The 24,305-nt window shown below is 52.0% G+C and overlaps 2 protein-coding genes and 1 long non-coding RNA gene across 12 annotated transcripts; 1 reads left to right on the top strand and 2 right to left on the bottom strand.

Moving 5' to 3' along the window:
- Window positions 1–1,785: 1,785 nt before the first annotated feature.
- Nucb1 (nucleobindin 1) lies at window positions 1,786–14,284 on the bottom strand. The gene is made up of 13 exons (XM_004866975.4): window positions 14,158–14,284; window positions 13,689–13,969; window positions 11,410–11,517; window positions 10,750–10,882; window positions 9,270–9,373; window positions 7,810–7,995; window positions 7,470–7,560; window positions 4,353–4,411; window positions 3,685–3,777; window positions 3,518–3,610; window positions 3,071–3,241; window positions 2,605–2,701; window positions 1,786–2,484 (listed from the first exon to the last, which is right to left on the bottom strand). Exons 2-13 carry the CDS (start codon window positions 13,878–13,880, stop codon window positions 2,372–2,374), a joined length of 1,440 nt encoding a protein of 479 aa, XP_004867032.1. The 5' UTR covers window positions 13,881–13,969; window positions 14,158–14,284; the 3' UTR covers window positions 1,786–2,371.
- Window positions 14,261–23,424, top strand: Tulp2 (TUB like protein 2). Of its 10 annotated transcripts, none has more exons than XM_087200453.1 (13): window positions 14,261–14,389; window positions 15,340–15,422; window positions 15,838–15,870; window positions 16,307–16,358; window positions 17,118–17,238; window positions 17,680–17,811; window positions 19,879–20,003; window positions 20,494–20,796; window positions 21,563–21,675; window positions 21,943–22,057; window positions 22,175–22,273; window positions 22,489–22,660; window positions 23,265–23,424. In XM_087200453.1, coding segments are annotated over exons 2-13 (1,401 nt in total). In that variant the 5' UTR covers window positions 14,261–14,389; window positions 15,340–15,420; the 3' UTR covers window positions 23,399–23,424. The 10 variants fall into 10 exon arrangements, with proteins under 10 accessions (XP_087056579.1, XP_021101479.2, XP_021101484.2 ...); XM_021245820.2 differs by having other exon boundaries at window positions 19,879–20,027; XM_021245825.2 differs by lacking the exon at window positions 16,307–16,358 and having other exon boundaries at window positions 19,879–20,027.
- On the bottom strand, window positions 18,948–22,648 carry LOC110346064 (uncharacterized). Its single transcript, XR_002389841.2, has 3 exons — window positions 22,481–22,648; window positions 21,138–21,349; window positions 18,948–19,395 (listed from the first exon to the last, which is right to left on the bottom strand). It is a non-coding gene; the product is annotated as an uncharacterized LOC110346064 (long non-coding RNA).
- Window positions 23,425–24,305: the final 881 nt, after the last annotated feature.

Genomic DNA, 24,305 nt, shown 5'->3' with positions numbered 1-24,305 from the left:
GAGAGGATGGTGGCTTGCTTTCTTAATACGAAGTTTGATTTTTCCTTATTGCCTTATCACTAAAGACTGGTTTGTTCTCTCATGTGGCTATTGCAAAGCCTGGTGTTTTCCTTTTGCCTTGACACCTTGAACTTTCCACTTAAACTGGTGAACTGGATATAAATTATTTTTTGGTACCAGGGATTGGACTTGGGACCTTGTGCTTATGAGGCAGGCGCCAGAACCACTGAGCTAAATCCCCGGCCATGCTTGTTAAGTAACAATTTATAGGGCTGGGGGAAAAAAGCATGAAAAATTGTGCTGCCATAGTATTAAACCAAGCTTGCTGCATTTACTGTATACAATGTGGCAACCAGGTAGGTATTAACTTGCCATCCTCATTTTATCTGTTTTCCCAGGAGAGGGATTGAACCAGGAGTTTTGCACTGAGCTACATCCCAGGTTTTTTTTTGTACTGGGGATTGAACTCAGGACCTTGTGCTTGCCAGACAGGCGCAGGTCCACTGAGATACATCCCTGGCACTCTTGGTTTTTGAGGCAGGTTTAAATTCCCCAGGTTGGACTCAAACTTGGAATTCTTCTGCCTCAGCCTCCTAGAATGCTGAGGTTATAGGTGTGTGGCACCACACCTGGCTTATTCTTCAGATGGCCTATGTCCTCCAGGTCTACTTCAAACTTGTGACCTTCCTGTCTCAGCCTCCTGAGTGCTAGGAATACATGCCTGTGCTAATGAGCCCTCCCCTGGTGTATCTATTTTGTTTTTTTGCTGGTGTGTTTATTTTTACTGTGCTGAGCCTTACCACATGCTTAATGAGCAGTATCAATAACCCATTTTAAGCATACCAGTAACCCCAGGACTCAAGGCTGAGGCAGGAAGATCACTCTAAGTTCCAGGCCAGCCTGGACTACAAGTGATTTCAAGGTCAGCTGGAACTACATAGTGAGACCTTGTCTCAAAAAACAAAGCTTTAAATAGAATTTTAGGGCTGGGTATGGCTCAGTGGGGACACTTGTGTCCCCATCTCAAGTGAGAATCATCACAGGTAGGTGGCTCCTGGGGAGACCCATGGCTATCACTTCTGCCTCGTGGCCAACAGCCTATGAAGAGCTACAGAGGGACAAGGCTCTGGGGGTGGACTTCCTCCTACTTACAAAGCTCAGGACAGACGGGGCTTATTCTTTTGTCTGATATTTGGTGCAGATAAGGTTGACATCTGGAGCAGCTGCAGCTACTTTGGGAGCATGAAAGGAATACTATGCCAATACCTATCACAGCACAGACAGATGGGAAAAAGTTTCCCTAACAACCCCGAAGCTACCATATCTTGGGAATTTGCTTGAGTCAATAATACATTTTTTAAAAATTGTTTAAACTCAGGCTAGGCATCGTGGTGGATACCTGTAATCCTAGGCCTCGGAAGACTAAGGCAGGAGGATTGCCATAAATTTAAGGTCAGCATGAGCTACATAGTGAGACCCTATCTCAAACAAAACAAAAACAACTAAAAAAGTATAAATTAAACTCAATTTTTTTTTTTGGTACCAGGGATCAAACTCGGGACCTTGCGCTTTCAAGTCAGGCATCGGAACCACTGAGCTAAATCCCTGGCTAAGCTCAGTTTTGATCTTCCATCCTTGTGGCTAAAAGACTCCCATGTAAGCCACTCAGAGGTGATGTGTGAGCTGAATATAAAATGGTGAGGACCCTGGCAGGTGACATGCACATATGATTGGAAGGGACGGTACACACACAGGACATGGAAGCATAGGACATGGAAGCATAGATTGTTCCTGGAGGTGTATTTGGATGGAACTGGAGCATGGAGCGGGGCACAGAGCAGGGCAAACAATCAGATAGGCAGCTGGCACCAACTTCAGGGCCTTCTGCACATGGCCAGTGTGGAGAAGTGGCTGGTTACGAGGTGGCTGGAGGCCAGGCCCAGGGACAGTCCTGCCCAGTCACACCAAGGACCTTGGCCTTAGCATCCATGGAGGGGACCCAGCAGCACTGCTGGCTCAGAGAAGGCAGCAGAAAGTCTTGAGGACCCACCCCAGCCCCCACAAACCACCCTAACCAGGCCTCGAGTGGCAGGCATGACTCTGCTGTGGGCCTCAGGGTGCCCAAGGGACTCAGATGGAGTGGCTGAGGCCAGGCCATGTGGGAAGGGCACAGGTGCTCGGAAGGGGATGGAAAGACAGGCCACAACTTGGAGGCTTTGAAACAGACTGGCAGAGAAGGGCACATGTGGGTCTGAGCAGCAATGTGTGGTGTCACTGTGTCCCCCCTTCCAGAGGCCATGCATGGGGCGGCCCAGAGAAGGCTGATGGGACACTTCATCTGCCGGGAAGTTGGAGGGCGGGGCCCTGAGGGTCAGAGGTGCTTGGAATCCAGCTGGGGCACTTCTGGGGACTGCTCGGGAGCTTTCTTTTCAGAAGCTTGCACATCCTTCTGGTCACTGGCTGGAGCTGGGACAGGAGCATCATCTGGAAATGACAGGAAATGGTGAGAGACACAACCAGGTATCCCAAGGACCCAAGAGTCATGGCCCAGCCTCCTCCCTCAGACCCAGGGTCCTGGCCTCTTGTCCCTGGCCAGGGCAGCACCTGTGTCTGGGTGGAACTTGAGCTGTCCCTGGGGGTTGGCAGGGGGTGGGTTTTGGTCTTGCTGCTGCTGCTTCCTCTGCTCCATTTGCAGAACGGCCTGCCAGAGAGGGTAATACAGAAGAGACTCTGACATTGCAATCCCCAGATGCTCCAGCCTCGGTCCCTAAGCTGAAACCTTGCAGCCACCTGTTAAGTGATTCCAGTCAGGTCCCCTCTTTGTGGGCCTCAGTTTTTCTCTCTGATATTGAGCTTACTTAATCGCAGTTCTCCGCCATCATGGCTGCATCCCACCTGAGAACAATGAATCCCTCACCGACCCCTTCTGCCCTCTACTCACATGGCAGCTGTAGCACTGTGGGGACAGCGACATACCTGATCTCATTTAAGGTAGTGATGACTACCTGAGCATTGAACAGCCTCAGGGGACCCCATGGACACAGATGAGGGCCCCAGTTCCTGCCATCACCTGCTGCAGCTCTCGCCTCTGGGCTATAAGCTGGTCCTGTGACCGCCCGAGGGCCTCGGTCTCCTGGCTGAGGCGCTGGGCCTGGGCATTCAGCTCAGCCTCTCGGGCAGCCAGCTCCTCCTCGAAGCGCCTCAGCTCCTCCTCCGTGTAAGCAGGGTGCATTTCCACAGTCTGCAGAGCACAGACAGGGCCATCAGTGGGGACAATGCCAAGGGTCCTAGTGGAGGCTATGAGACCTGGCAGGAAGTGGGGTGTAGGGTAACGGGGGGGGGGGGGACAACAGAAGCCCAGGGTGGGAACAGAGACCTCAGATGGGGGCAGAATCTGAGAGAGAGTGGTACAGAAACCCCAGACGGGGAAGAAAGACAGAGAGGGGTACAGGATGGGTAGGAAAGCCTGGGAGGTGGGACAGAGGTCCATGGGGGTGACAGAGACCCATGTCCTCACCTCCCATCCCTCTCCGGTGTCCCCAAACTCCTTCCTCTGGGTGGATGCGAGGAACTCCTCTAGGGTCACAAGGCGGTCCTGGTTGGTGTCCACCTGGGGAGCCAGATATGAGTAAGGACAGAGCTGGGACCAGCACCCCCACTCAGCCACCTGGTCTTCTCTCTCACGTTCTTCATCACATGCTCCCGCATGCGCAGCCGCTCCTCCTCCATCTCCCGCATGTCATCCTCCTCATTCTTTGGATCATACACCTTCTCCAGCTGTACAGCCAAGAGAGAAAAAAGTGGGAAGTGCTGAGTGATCCAAGGGGACCACCTCCTACCACACCAGTTGACTTCAACTCCCAGCGGCCCTAGGGTGTACTGCCACGCCCCACATTCTTTTTGCCCCAGGGGGCTGCTGGGAATTGTAGTTTTTCCTCAGCTCTCCCTTAGGGGCTCTTGGGGGAGTAGGAGGTTCCCTGAGGGGACATGTGGCTGCTTGAGGTGTCCCTGCCCCTGTCATGGTATAGAGAATGAAACACTACCTGGAGATGAGACTTAGTTCAATCATGGAGAAGGTGAGAGGGCCTGTCTCAGGCAAGGGCATAACGTTAGGGTGACTCCCAGGAGAAGCGCCAAAGCCAAGAACCCTCAGGTTTTTGGAACTGTCATAGGTTTTTAGAACTGGACAGTTTTCTTGGCCAAAGGGGAAGGACAACAGGCAGACACAACAAGCCTCACTAATCTAAACTTCTTGTTTAACCACTCGCTCCTCACAGAGCCTGCGTGCTTTTGCCCTGCAGTTTAACCATCCACTCCTCGGCCAAGTCCCCCACGTAACCCATGGCCTTTACCTCCTTGGTGAAGAGGGCCTCTAGCTCCTGCTCATCCAGGACCCCATCGCTGTTGATATCTGAGAGAGAGGACAATTTTATCAGGGGAATGGGGACAGGGTGGATCTGGTCCCCAGGGGGACAACTGCTGAAGGGTTGCTGGGCTGCTGTGGATCCCTTACCAGAGGGCAGGTGAGGACCAGTCTCTGGCAGTGGGATGGTGTCCCCTGACGTCAGGCCCCCACTGGGCTTGTCATTAGGACAGCTACTGACTCGAAACCAAGGTCCCGGAGAACAGAGCAGACAAGGTCTGGCAGGCTTCGGAACCACTGAGCTAGTGCTTGCTTCGGCAGCACATATACTAACATTAGAACCACTGAGCTAAACCCCGGCCCCAGGAACCAGGCCATTGCTGACTCAGGCTGCCAGGGCAGCTGCCAGCTGTGGGGCTCCAGGCCTTTGATGGCCACACTCCCCTCTGCCCACACGCAGCACTGACCTTCCTCCTGCCGAGGTGGCCGGAAAGCCTGATCTTGTGTTTTATTTACGTCCTGTGCTCTCTGGCCACCCCTCCCATCATGGCTACAGACGTTAAGATTAAATAAGATTTAGGGGCTGGCATGTGGCTCAGTGGTAGAGGGCTTGACTAGCTCCTGCAAGGTTGTGGTTTTGATTCCCAGCATGGAGGAAAAAAAATAAGACTTAAAAGTTCAGTTTAGGGCTGGGGATTTAGCTCAATGGTTCCAGCGCCTGCCTTGCAAGCGCAAGGTCCTGAGTTTGATCCCCGGTACCAAAAAAAAAAAAAAGTTCAGTTTATTCATCCTATTTGTTATGCAGTAATAATACACAACAGCTGTAGGTGGTTGGTGGATATCTATGCCATCAGAAGCCACCTCCACCCGAGTGCTGACTGCCCTCCTCCATGCGGATGTGCCATAGGGGCTTCTATTTAGTTTTTAACTCTTTCATCCACTCATTCATTGCTACTGGGGATTGAACTCAGGGCCTTGACCGAGTTACATCGACAGCCCTTTTTCACTTTGAGACAGGGTCTTGCTAAGGTGCCAAGATGTCCAGGTGGGGCTGGAATTCGAATTCCTGAGGGCCAGGATTTCCACATGCACCACCACAGCCAGCGCAGGCCTCTGATTTCACATCAACAGGCCTAGCTTCCCTGCTACTGGGGCCAAACACCCTGGAGCTCCCCTTACAACCTGTGTCTCACCCTCTGCATGTCCTAGCTTGGCCTTCAAGCTGACTCTAGACTCTGACTTTGTCTCCCTCCCTCCGGGAAGCTGAGGCAGGAGGATTGCAATTTTGAGCACAGCCTGGGGAACTTACTGAGACCCTGTCTCAAAATAAAAAGTAAAGAGTGAACTGGGAATATAGCTTAGGGCAAAGCCCGTTTTCAATTCCCAACATCAACAACAAAATTGAAGAGACAGAAAGTGTAATGTTGGATACCAGGGGCTGGGAGGGGAGAGAAATGGAGCTGTTGGAAGGGTCTATAGTTTTAGTTTGGCAAGATGAAAACATTTCTGGGAATTGGTTGCACAACAATGTAGATACACTTAACTTTTCTGAACTGTACTTTTTTTGTTTGTTTCTTGTTTTATGGTACCGGGGATCAAACTCAGGACCTTGAGCTTTCGAGGCAGGCAGCAGCACCACTGAGCTAAATCCCTGGCCCTGAACTGCACTTTTTGTTTTGTTTTAGCCAGGGTCTTACTATGTAATTCAGGCTGGCCTCAAACTCATGGCGACCCTTCTGCCTCAGCCTCCCCAGTACTGGGATTACAGGTTTAATTTTTTTTTTTTTAGATAAAAAAAGGTTCGAACTGCCAGGTGTCACAGAGCATCCCTGTAATCCCAGCACTCCTGGGCTACAGAGTGAGGTCCAGTCTCAAAACACCCTAAATAAATAAATAAACAAATTGGTTTCATTTATCAAAACTAAAAGTGAAAAAAAACCCCAACCCAGTCCCTCAGCCACACAAGCTACATTTCAACTGCTCAGTAGCCATTCAGGGCTGGTGGCTGCTGGGCTGGATTTCACTTGGACGGCACTGGTTTAAAAACCCAGGCAGATCATGCTACCTACAGTAGCTACTTCCACCCCTTAATCCTGGGTCCTTTTTTTCTTTCTTTGTCCATTTTTTTGGTACCGGGGATCGAACTCAGGTCCTTGCGCTTGTACAGCAGGTGGCGAAACCACTGAGCTAAATCCCTGGCCCCTTTTTTTCTTTCTTACAGTACTGGGGATTGAATCCTAGGGCCGCTCTAACACTGTGCTACATTTCAGCTCTTTTCTTTTTTTTGTACCAGGGATCAAACTCAGGACCTTGCATTTGCAAGGGACAGGGGCCACTGAGCTAAATCCCCGGCCCATTTTAGCTCTTTCTTATTGAGACAGGGTCTCACTAAATTGCCCAGGGAGAAAAAAATTTAAAAATTAAAAAAAAAAATTGCCCAGGGAGGACTTGAAATTGCAATCCTCCTGCCTCAGCCTCCCAGAGTGCTGAGATTACAGCCCTAGTCTGGCTGTCTTCTTTCCACCTCCTGAGACTATTAGAGGACGTATTTCATCAATTTTCGGCTGCCCTTTTATCACTTTTGTATTTTACCAAGCCTAAAATCAGGAGGCATGTTACCACTCGAACTCACTTCAGCCTCATATGGCTCCAGTCTGTTGCACTGTAGGGGAGGAACTCTTACTTGTTCACAGTTTTGTTCCCAGGCCTGACAAAGATCGGTCCCTAGTGGTGCTTAGGAAATATGGACAAGGCTCAGGCTGCGCTGAGCTCTGCTGAAGGCCTTCGGCTTCCAGGTCAGGGTCCTGGGCTACCCCAGGCCCTGGTCTCAGGGAGCGAGGGAGTGACTGAAGGGGAAGGTGCAGCTGGTCCACCAGAGACGTGGCTCCTGGTCAGTGCTTAGAGCCCAAGGTGCTGCCGGATCCCAGAAGAGGCCTGGTGTGCCATGGAAGACCCAGCAACTGCGAGGAGTAGGGCCTTGGGGTGGGCTGGGGAGATGGGCCTGGGCCTCCTAGAGATGGCCCACTTCCCTAACATTTGGGCCCTGGAAAGGTCAGAGCCTCTGGGTTTGGCCTGGGTCTGTGACACCCGCCCCTCCACGCCTTACCATGCAAGATGAAGAAGGTCTTGGGGTTAAACCTGTTGGGGTCCAATCCGTCCAGTTCCTCCCACACCTCCTTCAACTGTGCTTGGCTGCCCTGTGGAGAGAAGAGCCAGGAGCTTATGAGCAAGGAGCCTGGGTGGCATGGGTTAGAGCCAGAAAAACCCTTACCTTTATCCAACAAAAGTCATGGCCCTCAAGTAAGAAAACTATAATTCTCAGCAGCCCTGGGGGCAGTTTGGTACAGTAACAAAGAGTTTTTTTCCGGGGGCTCCTGGGAGTTATAGTTCTCTAACCACTTCAGTCCTGTGGCTTCTAGGGTGTGGGCGCACATGGGGGTCCTTACTGGCACATTGACTTTGGGGTGTTCCCGGTGCCGGCGCTGTTGCTCTTCCAGCTTCCGTTCTGCCTCTTTCCGCTGCTCCTCTCCCAGGGACTCCAGATATTGGCGTCTCTCGTGTTCCTTGAGCATCTCGTAGCGTTTGAACTCTTCATGATGGGCCGCATCGTACTGGGCAAGGTCCCGGGTGGCCTGTGGAGGACAAAGATCACTCTCCTCTCATTGAATTCCAGCCCTAAAAAGGGGGGCCCTTGGCAGTGAAGCTGTTCCTGCACCACCTCCTGTGGCCTGGTCTCATTTTGTGTTCTCCATGGCTGCTCCTCAAAAGCAATTATGACAACTGCACAATTTCGACTTTGACCACCTTTCAAGTCCTCCAGTCTCAAGATCTTGGAGGCTCGGGATGGTGGTGCATGCCTGTCATCCCAGCACTTGGGAGGCTGAGGCAGGAGGACTGCTCTGAGTTCCAGGCCAGCCTGGGCTACATAGTGAGTTCAAGGCCAATCTGAACCACGTAGCAAGGCCTTGTCTCAAAAAAAAAAAAAAAAAAAAGAAAAAGCAGAGCTTGGGCCAGGCCGGGACACCAGGCCGAGGGGTAGGATCAGAGCCGTGGCAGCCTGACAGATTCTCTATTCCGCTAAGTTACTGAGGCTAAACTTGAACTCGTGGCCCTGCTGCCTCAGTCTCCCAGAGGGCCTGATGAATCACACCGGCCAGTCCTTTTGTCATGAAACACAGTCAGATTCTGGAGATGGGAGGGCATCAATTCAGCCCATGGCAAGGACACAGAGGTGACAGTCCTTACCCCAAGTCCTATAGAAGGATCAACCCAGGGCTGGAGCAGAGCCAGATTGGAAGGATCTATTGGCTGCTCTGCTGGTGTCTCCTGCTTTCCTGTGGAAGAAGGGAGCAGGATTTGCAGGTGGGGAAGGGGCAGGGTTTGCTATGTAGACCAGGCTGGCCTCAGACTCATGGAAATCCTCCTGCCTTGTCACCTTAAGTCCTGAGATTACAGGTGTACACCCTTCACCCAGCTTTATGGCAGGCTTTTTTTTTTTCCCCCAGACCATAGTGCTAGGGATGGTTTTATTTTATTTTATTTTATTTTTTTCCGTAGGGATAGTTTTAGAGCTGGGATGTAGCTCAAAGATAAATCACTTACTTTGAAAAAAAAAAAAAAAAGAAGAGAAAGGGAAAACTGGAAGAAGGGGAAGAGGAGGAAAAGGAGGAAGAAGAGGAGGAAGAGGAAGGGAAATAGGAGGAAGACAAAAAAAGGAGGAAGGGAAGAGGAGGAAGAGGAGGAAAAAAGAGAAAGAGGAAGAAGAGGGGAAGGGGAAGAAGAGGAGGAAGAGGAGAAGGAAGAGGAAGCAGCGGAACTTGCTTAGAAATGATCCATCTCTGCCAGTCTCTGTCCCACCCCATTCCCTCTCTGTCTGGCTCCCCCAGCCACTCCCCAACTCCCTTACTGTCTGGATCAGCAGTTCTAGGTCTCGGGCCTCAAACGTGTGTTGGTTCTGAGGGTCCAGGTGTTCAAACTGCTTCAGGAGACTCAGGTGATCCACCTGAACATCTAGGTGAAGAGGAGTCAAAAAGAACAGCATTCAGGCCAGACAGGCTCTGACGGCGGTCAGAAGGTAGCAGGAGGCACTGAGAGGGCAGAGCAGGCCTGGGGCAATCAGGGAGGGTGTCCTGGAGGAGGGGGTTTGTAGGGAGCTGAGGGTCTTCAGACTTCTTGTATTCAGCTCCTGGCCTCTAGCATCTCAGGCAATAAGGGAGCAGCATGGAGAGCTCTGCATTCCAGATAACTAACTGCAGCACAGCTGGCTGGCCTTGAGAATGTCCTACTTTCCACATTCTCAATATAATGAGAGCTTGTTCTTCGTGAAACCGGCCATGAACACTCCCTCTTGAAACTGTATAAAATAAACACACTGACCAGGCAATGGGTCAAAGTTTCCCCATCAGAGGGCTGTGTCCCACCTGGCCCAGCTTTCTCTTTATGTGTGTGTGTGTTTGTGTATGTGTCTTTCCCTTATCTCCCATCGCCCCCACTGAGGTCTCAGGCTCACCCAGGCTGGTCCAGGCAGGGATCCTGTCACTGAGTGTGATGCTCAAAACAAGAATAAGCGGGGCTGGGGATTTAGCTCAGTGGTGCAGCCACCTTCCTCGAAAGCGCAAGGTCCTGAGTTCAATCCCCAGTACAAAAAAAAAAGAATAAGCAGCCAGGCGTGGTGGCACACGCCTACAATCCCAGCACCCAGGGGGCTGAAGCAGGAGGGTTCCAAGTGCCAATCCAGCCTGGACAACTTAATAAGACCCTGTCTCAAAATAAAAAAGGGCTGGAGGTATAACTCAATGGTAGAGCACTTGCCTAGCATGAACAAGGGTGTGGGTACTACAAAACAAGCTGAAGAAATGTGTGTGTGCATATATTACGCATAGATGGGTGTGTAGTCTCTGATATAAATACAAAGAAATTAGAATCATTCTAAGGAGACAGGGCATAGAAGTAACAGAAGTCCAGCTGGGGGTGAGGCCCTGCCACAGGGTGTTTGCCTAGCATGTGGGGTGGGCACAGTGGAAATAGGGGATCCATCCTCAGCACTACAAAAAAAAAAAAAAAATTAAATGACCATGATTTTTTTTTTCTGGTACTGGGGATTGAACCCAGGGCCTTTCCACTGAGCTACATTCCCAGCCCTTTTTATTTTTTATTTTGAGACAGACCCTCACTAAATCGCTATGTTGCCCAGCCTGAATTGAATTAGGGATCCTCCTGCCTCAGCCTCCCAGAGTGCTGGAAGGACATGGTGTGCCACCATGCATGGTGAAACAACCACAACATTTAAATGTAAAAAGAAAAATATTAAAATGGGAAGCAACTGGAGTAGCGAGAGTGTGCCAGGGAAGAGACTCCCCGCCAACCTCCACCCATGCCGAGCTCACTGGGCTCCTGTTTGGCGTCCATCTTGGCCTTGAGCAGCATCCGCAGCCGCGACACCTCCTGCCGCTTGAGCTCATCCAGCTTGGTGCGGACATGGTGGCTGACGAAGTCCAGCTCTCGGCTCAGCTTCCCACTCTGCTGGGACAGGGCGGGCTGGTCAGCTCTGTCCTGTCCTCTGTTCTCTGTCCCCTTGCACCCTTCCCTACTCACAGTGTTCCAGGCCCAGCCCGACACCTGTGGCCCCTGCAGCCCTGAGAACCCGGCCCCGGCACACTGCACATCACATGCTTGCTTGGGTAGCTGCAGGCCCTGAGCCTGTTCCCCACCCCAGGGCCCTGGCAGCCGCTGATCCTCCTGTTGGGGCTCTCTTGCCCCCTTTCTGAGTCTAACCAGATCCTACTATCCCTCATAACTCAAAGTAGCCTGTCATCCTAGCACTCAGGCGGCTGGGGCAGGAGAACCACCATGAGTTCAAGGCCAGCCTGGATTACAAGCAAGATGCTGTCTGAAAGAAGAAAAAGAGGAGCCACCAGCAAACAGCACAAGGCAGCAGAAGGCACCCTCTGCTGCACACAAACCCCCACGGTCCGACGCTGCCCTCCACACACCACCTCTGGCTGGGACTCTGCCCTACGAGCACCCTCACTCCATGCCCACTGCACCTTGATGTCCTCAGCATTGGCGGCCTGCAGCTTCTCTCGGAAGTGCCCGTCCGTCTCCAGCACATTGATGACTTCCTGGAGGTACCGGTGGTAGTACAGGCCCGTGTCCTGGGTGACAAAGACACACATAAAAGCCCTGGCCCCACCCTCTTCCAGGTCCTTCCCACAGCAGGACCAAGGTGCTGCTCTAAAGCAGCAGCTGGGGGACCCAGAGACCCTGTGCACAAGCAGGAGGCCTGCTTCATGGGACAAGGGTTCCGGGGGCCAGCACACCTGGTTCCAATCCTGTCTGCTGTGTAATCTCAGGCAAGGCCCTGACCCGCCAGCCATGGTGTTCAGCTCTCCTCAGGTCTGCAGTGCAGATGAAATGAAAATCATGTGGGTGAGAGCCGTAATCTCAGCACTCAAGAGGCTGAGACAGGAGGTTCCCTGTGAATGGGCTACACACTGAGACCCTGTCTCAAAACAAAGAAAATCTCAGGGCTGGGGATTTAGCTCAGCAGCACAAGGTCCTAAATTCCATCCCTGGTACCAAAAAAAAAAGGAAATCTCTTCAGTATTAGCCCAACACTGCCCAGAGAAGTGTGCCTGGAGGTGATTTGTCGGGAAACACACATTCATTCATTCATTCATTCATTCGTTCCCTCACTCATTCTGCAACAAGCATTGACAGACCCCTCCACAGGTCAGGCATTGCACGTCTAGGGGTGGTAGCAAGGGACAAGATCAAGATCCCTGGCCTCCTGCCTTAGCCTGGGCCTCATGCTTCCACTTCCTGTCTGTAAGGCAGGCACTCTTCATCCCCTGGCATCACTGGTGGGTTGGTTCACTCCACTGTGCTGAGCCCCTTATTTAAGGGCAGTCTTTGCACACCACCTATACATGGCCTCCTGCATATTTATTTATTTATTTGTTTAGTGGTGCTAGGATAGAACTCAGAGCCTCTGGCATGCTAGGCATACAAGGCATGCTAAGCAAGCGCTCTACCACTGAGCTACAGCCTTTTCCTTTTTCTTTTTTTTGAGGCCAGGTCTCACTAAGTTGCTAAACTGTCCAGGCTGGGGTTGAACTATAGATCCTCCTGCCTCAGCCTCCAAGAGCACAGGGATCACAGGTGTGCACCACAGTGCCTGGGTTCTTTTCTGTTCTTGACCTCACATGTTTGCCACTTCAGCACTCAGCTCATACATCCTGACCATCACTGGAGGTGTCCATGCTCATAAAGCCCTGTCCTGCCTTTTGTTCCCCGGCGAATCAGGTTGCCCAAGACATGGAGCTTTCAGTGGCCATGTGCAGTGGCTGGCACGGTACCTGGCCTGGTTCATGGAAGGTGCCCAGGAGAACTAAGGGGAAGCAGACTGGAAGGGACCCCTCTGTGTCTGCAAAGATTTCACAGCTTAGGCCTACCATGCTGGATGAGGACCTGCCACATAGTTGCACAGAATGATCTATTCCAGGAGGCAACCATAGGCCCATTCCTAGCAGTGAGCTACAGGAGGAATCGGGACACAAATCAGGGCGCTTGATCTTTAAAGTTCCAACTCAGAAGACCAAAGGTTTAATAGGGTTTAACAAACACCTGTTGGAGTTAATAAACCATTCATACTGGGCCTGGTGGTGCCCACCTGTAATCCCTGCACTGGGGAGGCTGAGGCAGGAAGATCAATGCAAGGTTAAAGCCAGTCTCAACTACATAGCGAGACCCTGTCTCAAACAACAGCAACAACAACAAAACAACAATAATGATGAGCCATTCATGTGCCCTTTTGTAATTTTTTTAAATTTTATTTTTTGAGACCAAGTCCCCCTATGTACCCCAGGCTGCTCTCAAACTCACGGGGCAACCCTCCTGCCTCAGCCTCCTGAGTGCTGGGATTACAGGTGTATCCCACCACCTGGCTCCTTTTGTAGTTTAAACCACACTTCCCAGGAAGTCAGAATACCCTGGTTAGCTATGATCAAGTGCTCCTGGCCCTTCTGGGAAATGGTGTTGTTCTCACTTGTTTTGCCCCCATTCCCCTCGTTCCTTCTCAGTGGGGAAGACCTTGAACAGAAACGTTTAGGTGAGAGTGAGTTTTTCACTCAATATCTGACTTGGTTTTCCACATCTGAGAGTCGGGGACTCCCAGTTTTTCACCAAGTCACCCCCTCGCCCCTTATTGCAGGGGAAAACGGCAGGGGAAAGGCCAGCCACAGCCACCAGGCAGGAGAGCCTGGGTTGTTTCAGGCGCGCCGGGGACGCGGGGACTGCATCCCTGGGAGCAGGCGGGGCCACTCACCGGGCTCTCGGTAGCGGGGCTCGGCTCCTGGTTGGCAGCGGCCCGCTCGATGGGCACGGGCAGCACGGCCGGCAGCCACAGGAGGGGCGACAGCAAGACGACGAGGGCTCGGCGGGGCGCGGAGGGCGGCATGGCGCACTTGGTGGGAGGCGAGGCAGGCGGTGGATAGTCCCGAGCTCGCGATCCCAGCATCCAGGGCCCAGCAGGCTTCTCCCAGGAATCGAGACGCAGCGCGTTTCGCTACCTGCGACCCGCGACTCCAGGCCTCTCACCTCCCCTTCCTGCGACACAGCAGCCGGGTCCTCAGTCCCCATGGTCCTGGCTCCTGCACCCTCCTCAGGCCCCAGCTCCTCTTTCCCCAGGCTCTACAAGTACTGACATTCAGCCCCTGTCCTTCAGTTCCCAGGGTCCCCGTCCTCTGGCCACCCTCCTCCCAGTACCCAAAAGTCGGGGACCCCGACCCCCTCACCTTGACCGCAGAGGGCGTTTTCCGGGATAGGACCTCCGGCGCGTTTTAGCGTTCCGCCCCCCCCCGCCCCTTAGACCACGCCCACTTCCTGAATAGGACTCGCCTCAAAAGCCTGATTGGTCCTTCCGTCCACTTCTAGTGGCCCCACCCCTCTACGAATTCTCTCGCCCATTCTCGAAACCCACGCCTCCTTGCTGGAAAAGCCGGTGCGGGACGCGTCGCTTCCTGCCTGGTAGGTGAAAGGCAGACGGGACTTTCGGAAGGAGCTACGGTTCCCTGCAGGCGGGAAGAGGCGGCAACTTCCGCGGGCACATTGGCCCCTTCGCCTCACGGGAGATGTAGTTTTCGCATTTATTTTCGCCCCACAAGTGCCTGCAAGAGTTCGGTCTTTGGAAGTTGCACCACCCACCTTATAATCTTCTTCTGTCCTTTTTTTTTTTTTTTTTGGTACTGGGGAATTGAACCCAGATCCTTCCCATTGAGTTACATCACTACATCAGCCTCCCTCTTTAATTTTTTTCTTTTTCTTTTTTTTTGGTACCAGGGATCGAACTCGGGTCCTTGCGCTTGAGAAGCAGGCGGTGGAACCACTGAGCTAAATCCCCGGCCCCCCTCTTTAATTTTTTGAGACAGTGTCTCACTAAATTGCTAAATTGCTTGGACTGGGTTTGATTGGGTTTTTTTGGGGGGTTTTTTTGGTACTGGGGATCGAACTCGGGTCTTTGTGGTTGCGTAGCAGGCGGCGAAACCACTGAGCTAAATCCCCGGCCCTGGACTGGGTTTGAATTTGAATCTTCCTGCCTCAGCCTCTCAGAGTGCTGGGACTACAGGTGGGGGCCACCACACCGCGCTTTTATCTGCGAGTTTGAGCTGGCAGTGGCAGTGCCTGCCTGTAATCCCAACACTCAGGAGACTGAAGCAAGAGGATCATTGCAAACTCGAGGCCAGCCTGGACTACGTAGTGACTCTGATTTAACACCCCACCCCCCAATACTAAGCGAGACCTGTAGGTAGCCTCTCTGGGGTCCCTTTAAGGAATACTCACATGCAGTTCCAATTTAGAACCCCTGCAGTGGGGTCAGGGGTCATTGTTGGAAGAGGAGCATGGTAGGCCAAGAGCAAGGACCTGGGCAGGTCCCTGTGGGAATTTCCCCTGCCTCTTAGCCCCTTTTCTTCCTCTAGGGTCTTGGTCCCCAGCTCCAAAGAGAGTGCCCAGGACATTTAGAGCAATGTGACCAGGGGAAAGGCACCACCCAGGCCGGAATGTGAGTAGCTCTCCCGAAAGGATGGGTGAGCAGCTCTCCAGGATCCCAGGCAGGAGGTGCAGGGGGCCCCGTGCGGCTGGGTGTGAGGGGACCAAAGCCCTGAATTGGAAACTGGAAACAGGCTACTGGGTTTCAGGAAGAGGGCATGCTGGGTTTGGGCTTCCTGAGTCTGGGACAAAAATGAAAGCTTGGAGCCAGGTATGGTGGTGGTGCATGCAGTAATCCCAGAGCTAGGGAAACTGAAGCTGGAGGATCGCCCCAAATTCAAGGCCAGCCTGGGCTACACAGTGAGTTCAAGGCCAGCCTGGACTACATAGCAAGATCCTGCCTGGAAAAAGGAAAGCTTGGGATGAGTGTTGGAGGGCTGCGTGCACTGGGATGTTGGATCTGGTCCTGATTCCTCCTCATGTCTCAGGATGTCTCAAGAGAACGACTCTTGGATGAAATGGTAAGTGGGGAAACTGAATAGGGGCAGCAGCGGAGGTGGAAGGGGACTTCAAGCTCACTGGGGCCCTGTATTCATCCTGGGCCTCATAACCACATATGGGCACGCATCAGCCTTGCAGGAAGGGCCTGGGATCTGGACTCCAGGGACAGGGACTTCCAGGGACAGGGCCACTGGAAAGACTCCTGGGTGTGAAACCGCAGGGGCTGGGCCAGGATTCCTTTGTCCTGAGGGAGCCTGGGCCTGGATCTCCACTGCTGGGCTTCAGGGCGGCTGGTGTGGGAATGGAGCTTCATAAGGGACTCAGGAGGCTCAGATTCTGTGCCTTCTGTGACCTCACAATGCTCAGAACTCACTGCTCAGGGGTGGGAAGGGGTCCTGAGGATGGCAGGTGCCCTGCAGGCTCTCAGTGAGGACCTGGCCTGTGTTTCTGTCTCAGGACTCTGATGGAGGAGCTCACCGCCCTGAGGCTCCAGAAGCTGGAGCAGCAGGTACCATGCTCAGGAATCAAACCTCCCAAGAGCCCCCTTTAGGGCCCCAACACTTGCTTTGGGTCTCTACACCCATGGTGGCACTGTCTGGATCTCAGGTCCTCTAATTAGGAAATGAGGACACTGGAATTTGGATTTTTTTGGTACTCGAACTCAGGACCTTGTGCTTGAGAGGCAGTTGACGGCACCACTGAGCCAAATCCCCAGCCCAGGAATTGGGATCTTAAAGAAGCAAATCTGGTGACAACAGTCTGGGATTTCTAAGGAACAAAGGTTCTAGAGGGCAGGATTTTTGTTTTTAGGGGGGTTTTTTGGGGTTTTTTTGGTATCAGGGATCGAACTTGGGTCCTTCCGCTTGCAAGGCAGGTGGCAGAACCACTGAGTTAAATCCCCGGCCCCTGTTTTTGTTTTTGTTTTTTGAGACAGGGTCTCACTCCATACTCCAGGGTGGCCTTGAACTCACTAAACATCCTATATGCTTGCTTTAGAGCTGGGGACCAAGTCACTAGGGGAAGCACTTACAGTAACCCTCCTGCCTCAGCCTCCTGAGTGCAAGGATTACAGGAGTGCATCACCACACCTGGCTAGGACGTCTAGATCCCAGGAGGAGAGGATTGGGTGCTGGGCCTCTTGGAGCTGAGGGAATGTGACCCCGGGAACCTGGCACCACTGGAGGAAGCTCTTCTCAGACTCCATGGGCCCTCTCATCCCTATCTACCCTTGGTTCCTGACCCTGGTGCCCCTTTTGACCTCCTGCAGCGGCGGCTGTTTGAGAAGAGGCAACGACGGAAGCGCCAAGAACCACTCATGGTTCGGACCAATCCCGATGCTTCTTTGTGGCATCAGCGATTGCAGTCGGAGCACTTTGCTAGTGACAGAGGTAACAAAGGGCCTCTGGAAGTCAGCCCAGGATTGGTCTGCAGGGAAGGAGTTATGGAAGCAGGGGCGGGGCCAGTGATAGATGGGGCGGGGCCACATGCATGGTTGTCTGGGCGGGGGCGGCGCCTTGGGGAGCAGGGGGCGGGGTCTCGCGAGTCCGGATAGCAGCCAGGCTGGGTTTGAGGTCCTGGCTGAGTGATTTAGACCCGAGGTCCTATAAGAGTATGAGAGTCGGTGTGGGGTTTTTAGTAACCGAGCATGCAGTAATTTAGTGCCCGGGGCATCCCAATTTGAGCCTTGGCATGGACTTTGGGTTCAGAGAGAATCAAGGGTTTGATCAGAAAATCAGGGCCAATATCTGGGAGTCCAGTGAGGGGGAGATCTTCATTGAGCACCAAGATTTGTAGGTTGTTTCCACAAGCCTCGCCGCACCTTTCTGCAGCCCCTGTTCTCCGAGAACACATGCCAGAAACACATCCAGACTCCGGGTTCCACAGTCCCCTGGGTGCCACCATCAACTGTGGTGGAGATGGCAGCAGGAACTGCTGGGCCCTGGGGTGGCCTACACAAACAGGTAATCTCCAGGCCCCGGACCCTTGTCCTCAGCAATTTGGCCTTGTGAGGACACCAACAGGTGGAAACCCCAATCCTAGTTCTCCAGAGTGCTCAGGAATTGATGATTCCACCCCCTCCTTCACCTGGAAGAGATCAGGTCCTGAACCTCCTTATCCTGATCCAGGATTCCCTGTCTCCAGCTCTTTCTTCCCCAGGGAGGCCCAGCTCTCTAGCCCCTCCCCAGCCTGGCTCCCAAATGTTGACATTCAAGTTGAGGGAGGCACATCCTGTCCCACCCTGACACCGCCTCATAAGCCTTCAGGATCTCGTCCCAGGGCTGGCTAGCCACCACCAACTTGGAAATTTCTCTGGTATGGGGTTATATCTGGCCCTTCTGCATGTGACAGTTCATCTTTCTTTCTTTGGTGACAGCTTTATTGAAAGATAACTTATGTACAGTGTAGAATTCCATGGTTTTTACTATATGCAGAATTCTGCAACCATTACTACAACAGTTTTAGAAATTATTCATCATGTTGTGTGTGGTGACACACACTTTTAATCCAGCACTTGGGAGGCTGAGGCAGGAGGATTGCCATGGGTTTGAGGCTAGCCTGGGCTATTAGTGAGTTCAAAGCCAGTCTGAACTACATAGCAAGACCCTGTCTCAAAAACAATCATTATTCAAAAAAACAAAACAAAAAAACGAAACATTCATTATCTCAAATAGAAACTTTGTCAGTCACCCAGCTAAATGCCTGTGCTACTTTAGATGTGCCAGTTCTGCACTTTTCATATAACTGGAATCATACAGTGTGTAGATTTCTTTGGTCTGGCTTCATTCACAAAGCAAATTTTATTTTATTTTATTTTTGGTACCAGGAATTGAACTCAGGTCCTTGTGCTTGCACAGCAGGCAGCAAAACCACTGAGCTAAATCCCCGGCCCCAACAAAGCATATTTTAAAGAGTCATCCATGTGGCAGCATTACAGGAAGTTCATTATTTTTATCATAATTTCAATGACAGTGTTACCAGGTAGTTCCTTCTAAAAGTGGCTTGCCAATAGATGTTATTGGGTTTTGTGGTGCTCCTCTCCTTCTGGAGTAGGTTTTCAGGTTCTTCTCATCTCAAAGAAAGAATTGGACAAAATGAGTGAAAAACGGTAGCAAAGTTTATTTGAAAAAGTAAAAGTGAAGAGTAAGGGAAAAACTGGCTTTGCAGAGTGAGCTTGGGCTGAATAAAAGAGGAAAAAAACAAGATAAAGGTGCACACTGGCAGACGCCAGGTGGCTGTTGTGAGGAAGGGCACTACAGTGAGCGCTTCTAGGTGTTGGTGTTCTTTTTTGCTGTCCAAATCCCAGAGAACTTCCACTGTCCTGAGGGACAGTGCTGGGATCCCACGCCTCAGGCTGACATCAAGTCTAGAGCATTCTTTTGAAACCTGCTTGAGTTCTCTCCAGAAATTCACGTGCAGGGCTTTGGGAGCTATTCTGAGCATGTGTTCGGGGACCTTGTGATTAACAGTCAGTCATGCCTGGGCCAGGGATTTAGCTCAGTGGTTTCGCCGCCTGCTGCGCAAGTGCAAGGACCCGAGTTTGATCCCTGGTACCAAAAAACCACAAAAAACAGTCAGTCATGCCTACTCCCCCAGCCAGCTTTTCCAGGCCATAACCTCCTGTCTCACTAGGACTCTTAATTAACACCCTCAAATCCACCCCTGCGTATTACTGCCCATCTCTCTGATGCCCTGGATGGGATGAGGGAAAGAGAGGACTTGAAGGTGCTAGGTCCGCATTGTGGCAGAACATTGGCCGAGCAGGCCCAGGCCCTGGCCCTGGGTCCACTCTGGGGTGAGGTAAGTGGAGGACTCTAACCTCTCCCTGTCCTGGGGCTCAGGGAAGTCAGGACTCCTCAGCCCTGGCACCCCACATGCATAGGGGTGGACAGGATGTGACAGCAGGAACGGTGAATAATGAGCCTTCCTGAAAACCCAGGTGTTCTGGCATCATCTAGCACAGCCAACCTTGACCCAGCTTCCTGGGACCCAGCATACTGAGCTCAATCCTGCCTTTCTCTCCCTCTCAGTGGACGATAGATACCACCAGAGTGAACCCCAGGATGTGGAAGATGGGTACCAGCAGTTCAGGTGGGGATCCGCCTGTGAAATGGATGGCGACAGGAGAAGACATGGAGACATGATACTCTGCACGGTGGGAGGCGGCACGGTGCTAAGTGTAGGCAGAGGAGGGAAAGCTTCAGACAGCTCGGGAGGGTCGGAATACAACTCTGTGGCCCAGTTAGAAATGACAAGAAAAGCGCTACTTTGGTGTTGGTGAACACGCAGTAGTCTCACTTGGGCAGATCTATGCTGTGTGTTATCAACACACAACAACCCAACAACACTGGGTTTCAGGGGAATGGGCGGGGCTCTCAGAGTGATTCTCCAATGGGATGGTGGAGTGGGCGTGGCTGTGTGGGAGAAGCTAATGAAGTTAGCCAATCAACAGATGTACACAGGTGGGCTGCATGGGCTGAGATGCTGGATCAATAAGTAGAAGCCATGGATGACGGGGCATGTGTGTGTGTGTGTGTGTGTGTGTGTGTGTGTGTGTGTGACCTTGAGCTGGTGGCCTGGCTAATCACTAGTTGGCAAGGCTGAGCCCACATTTCTCCCTCAACTTTGAATTTGGCATGAGCTAGGACATTGACCTGGAAGAGGAGAATGAAGAGTCGTACTGTGTGGGAATGAACTCCCAAGCAGTGGACAACGAGGCAGTGCCCAGGGCCCTGGAAGGCGAGGTCAGCCGCGATGTGTGGAGCGTGGCCAGCTTGCTGCCTCTGGCCCCGGGCCCTCAGCCAGGCGAGGACCTGAAGGAGTACATGCTGCGGCCGCCACAGGAGGGCCAAAGGGTGCAGTGCTGCATCGGCCGGGACCAGAGGGGCATGGAGAAGGGTCTTTTCCCCGTGTACTACCTCTACCTAGAGGCAGCCAACAGCTGGAAGGTGAGCTCAAGGAGCAAATCCTCCCCTTCCACAGCAAAGGTCAAGGTTTTCGGGGATCCAGGCCACTTGTCATAGCCCTAAGACTTGTCAACTCCAACGCCAAGCCCTGCCCTCTTATTTTCTCGTAGAGTTGCACAGGTTCATTCCGTGGCACCACCAAGCCCAGCCCATTAGCCTGGGGTCAACAGTTTCAAAGTCAGGCCAGGTCCCTAATGAGCCCCAGCCCGCCCACTTCCGCCTCTGGGAGCTGCAGTCCCTGCTATGCCACTCAGGGAACCTCCGGCTGACAGGCCCCTCCCACTCTGGGTGAAGCCCCACCCCCAGGGGCAAGCCAGGACTACCTCAGTGTGCCCAGTCTCCTCCCAGTGTGGCTGCCTCTCCTCTCTGTCTCTTCCTCCCTTCCTCCTTCTTTTCCCTCACTTCTTCCCGAAAAGAGCCTTTTTGCTTGCTCAGATTCAGACCGAGTCTTGCTGCCATGTTCAGGGACTCTTCCCCGTTCTTCAGTTCTTCAAGCCAGGCCCTGCCTGAGCTAAGCCCAGGCCTGGCTCCATGGCTGGAGGGAAGGAGGAGGGGAGGGAGTAAGAGGTAAAGCTGCCCTTCAGGCCCCAGGTGATGGTTCCCACAGGAGCTCGTCTCCCCGCCTGTTTGGGGACACTTAGTGTCCTTACTCTCCCCTCCTTCTTGTTACAGGGCATTTCTTTGTCTTGGACTCCTACTTCTGTCCAGATCCCAGAAATCTATTCTGATGCTTTCCTTAAATCCACAGCGCTTCCTCCTGGCTGGGCGAAAGAGAAAGTGGAGCAAAACCTCCAATTATCTCATCTCCTTGGACCCAAGGGACCTATCCCGGGATGGGGACAACTTTGTGGGCAAAGTCAGGTGGGCAAAGCCCTAATGTGTGATGAGAAACAGGAGGCAGGGAGGAAATAAGGGATTGTGATATGTGAGTGCTTGCATGCTAGAGGGAAGTGGGTCCCTGAAGGGCCAAAATAGGAGGCTAAAAGGTGTGGTGTATGGAAGAGAGTGCTAAGACCGTGGAGAGGGAACCTGACTTTTTACCTAGGGGACTGATTTGGTGAGCACTTAAAATACAGTCAAGGAGTAACAAATCTTACTATTATTTTCTCTACTGCCGGCCTGGGCCAGGTCCAATATCTTGGGCACCAGGTTCGTCATTTTTGACGATGGGCTGAATCCTGAAGAGAAAAACTCGCATCTGGATAAGACCTGGATTAGACAGGAGCTGGGGGCTGTGTGCTATGTAAGTGTCCCCGCAGGGAAGTGTGAGGGGATAGGGGAGGGAGACTGAGAAGGAATATGAAGGAGGCGGAGTGGGAGAGGAGATAGAGCCAGCACAACTGGAATCTAATACTCCCAGGAGCCCAATTTCTGGGGGGCCCGGGGGCCTCGAAAAATGACTGTGATCATCCCAGAAATCAACAGCCACAACCAGAGAATCAGGGTCCAGCCAGAAACCGTAAGTTCCAAAGGTCGGGAATTTCTCACGGAGGCTGGCGTCCTAGCTGCCGAGAGGAGGGGGCTGGTAGGCTGCAGTTTCCATTCCCAAGTCTGGGGGACTCTGCCAGACCCTTGCACCTGGGAATGAAGACTACGCACAAAACTCCAGTGTTCTAAGGGGTAAAGATGGCAGGTGCAGGCTAACGCGCCACGCCCCCTACTTTACCTTCCAAGGAAGAGGAATCGATACTGAGTCGCTTCCAAAGGGGCGTCAGGCAGGGGGTGGTCCTGCTGCAAAACAAACCACCGGTGTGGAGCGATGAGAGCGACGCCTTCGTGCTCAATTTTCACGGGCGAGTGACTCGAGCCTCGGTCAAGAACTTCCAGATCATCAACCCCAACAAGCGTGAGCTCCTGGGATCTGCCTTCCCCGGGTCAGGGGGCATCAGCGCCTAAGAACTACTACTCCCATCAGCACTTGAGAGCTTGCCTAGGCCGCCTTCTTGTTGCAATGCTTCCTGGGAATTGTAGTTCACAGTCCCCAGAGCGCCTCCGTGTTAGTTACTTTTCTCTCCAAAATACCAGACACCCAGAGTTAAAGGGGAAGGGGTTTATTTGGCTTACAGTTCATAGAGGTTTCAATCCATAATCAGCCAACTCCAAGGCAGGGGAGACAAACAGGGATGCCAGAACAGAAACAACATGGGACACACAAGGCAGCAATGGTAATGAGAGTTAACAGCATCTCTCTTCCCCTTTTATCTTGTTCAGATTACTTAGGGTGGGTAGCACTCACCCCCTCAATCCTAGTGCCCTTGAGCCTAACATTGCATCATGAATCAATTCCAGCTTCACACACTCTAGATCAGGCCTATGACCACATGAGGCTTTGCGGGGACATCTAGACCCAAACTATAACAGCTTCCTAGCTTAGGTGGATGCGTGTCTGCATCTTAGAAGTGGGGGCCTGAGGGGCTGTGACTAAGGCTCAAATTCTGATTTTCTCACAGCTGACAAAGTGGTGCTGCAGTTCGGCCGTGTGGCTCCAGATACATTCACCATGGACTTCTGCTTCCCTCTTTGCCCACTTCAAGCATTCGCCATCTGCTTGTCCAGTTTTGATGGAAAGCTAGCCTGTGTTTAATTCAATAAAATACCATCTTTTCTCTGGTTTCTGTGCCTGTGCATTTGGAGAAAGGGCTTCAAGGTGACTTCTTTTGCACTACCTCAATAATCACTGTCGAAAGCCATTCTACATAAATTTTTGGGAAAAATTATTTCTTTTTTTAAAAATTATTTCGTAATTAAAGCATGACTATGGTTGTCTAAGGCCCAATCCCACTTTGCTTGTGAGCAGGTTATGGCATGCAGAAACATAACTCTGGTTTGTCTCTGATCACAAGTTGGGGCCTCAATGGTCTCATGAAGCTGAAGACTTCCTGATTAGTAATAAAAAAAGAGGAAGGCTTAACCTGGGGGAGGGACAACTTCTTTTTTTTTTTTTTTTTTTCTGTTTTGTTTTTTTTTTTTGGTACTGGAGATCGAACTCGGGACCTTGCACTTGTAAGGCAGGTGCCGTAATCACTGAGCTAAATCCCCAGCAAAGGACAACTTCTTTATTAGCCTGCTATCTCATCCCACCTACTATTACAAGAATGATCTTCTTCGGACCTCCCAAATTTAAAGACCCAATCTGAAAATGGGCATCTGAAATGAACAGACATTTCTCAGACAAAGAAGTAAGAAATAGCAAATAAATACATGAAAAAATGTTCAGCATCACTGGTCATTCCAGAGATGCAAATGAAAACAACGCTAAGATTCCACCTCACTCCAGAAAGAATGGCTGGTATCATGAAATCCACCAATAACAAATGCTGGCGGGGCTATGGGGAAAGAGGAACCCTGCTCCACTGCTGGTGGGAGTGTCGACTGGTGCAACCACTGTGGAACTCAGTATGGAGATACCTCAAAGAACTAGGACTGGAAGTACCATTTGACCCACCTAGTCCCCTGCTGGGTATCTTCCCCAAAGAATTAAAAGAATCATA

This window comes from Heterocephalus glaber, unplaced genomic scaffold (genome assembly GCF_053883595.1).
Source record: "Heterocephalus glaber isolate CG9 unplaced genomic scaffold, H.glaber_assembly_v1.0 deba00001744, whole genome shotgun sequence".
NCBI lineage: Eukaryota > Metazoa > Chordata > Mammalia > Rodentia > Bathyergidae > Heterocephalus > Heterocephalus glaber.
Note: the sequence above shows the minus strand (reverse complement) of the source record. Positions and strands in the feature narration are given on the sequence as shown.

Excerpts from the sequence above, each read along its gene's own strand:
- Tulp2 (XM_021245820.2), top strand. Across the intron at positions 16,359-17,117 it reads TCCAGAAGCTGGAGCAGCAG|CGGCGGCTGTTTGAGAAGAG; the intron begins GTACCATGCTCA and ends GACCTCCTGCAG. Across the intron at positions 22,274-22,488 it reads TCAGGGTCCAGCCAGAAACC|GAAGAGGAATCGATACTGAG; the intron begins GTAAGTTCCAAA and ends TTACCTTCCAAG.
- Nucb1 (XM_004866975.4), bottom strand. The coding sequence starts at position 13,880 with ATGCTGGGATCGCGAGCTCGGGACTATCCACCGCCTGCCTCGCCTCCC. Across the intron at positions 9,374-10,749 it reads GGACGCCAAACAGGAGCCCA|ATGTTCAGGTGGATCACCTG; the intron begins GTGAGCTCGGCA and ends CTCTTCACCTAG. Across the intron at positions 3,242-3,517 it reads ACACCGGAGAGGGATGGGAG|ACTGTGGAAATGCACCCTGC; the intron begins GTGAGGACATGG and ends TGTGCTCTGCAG.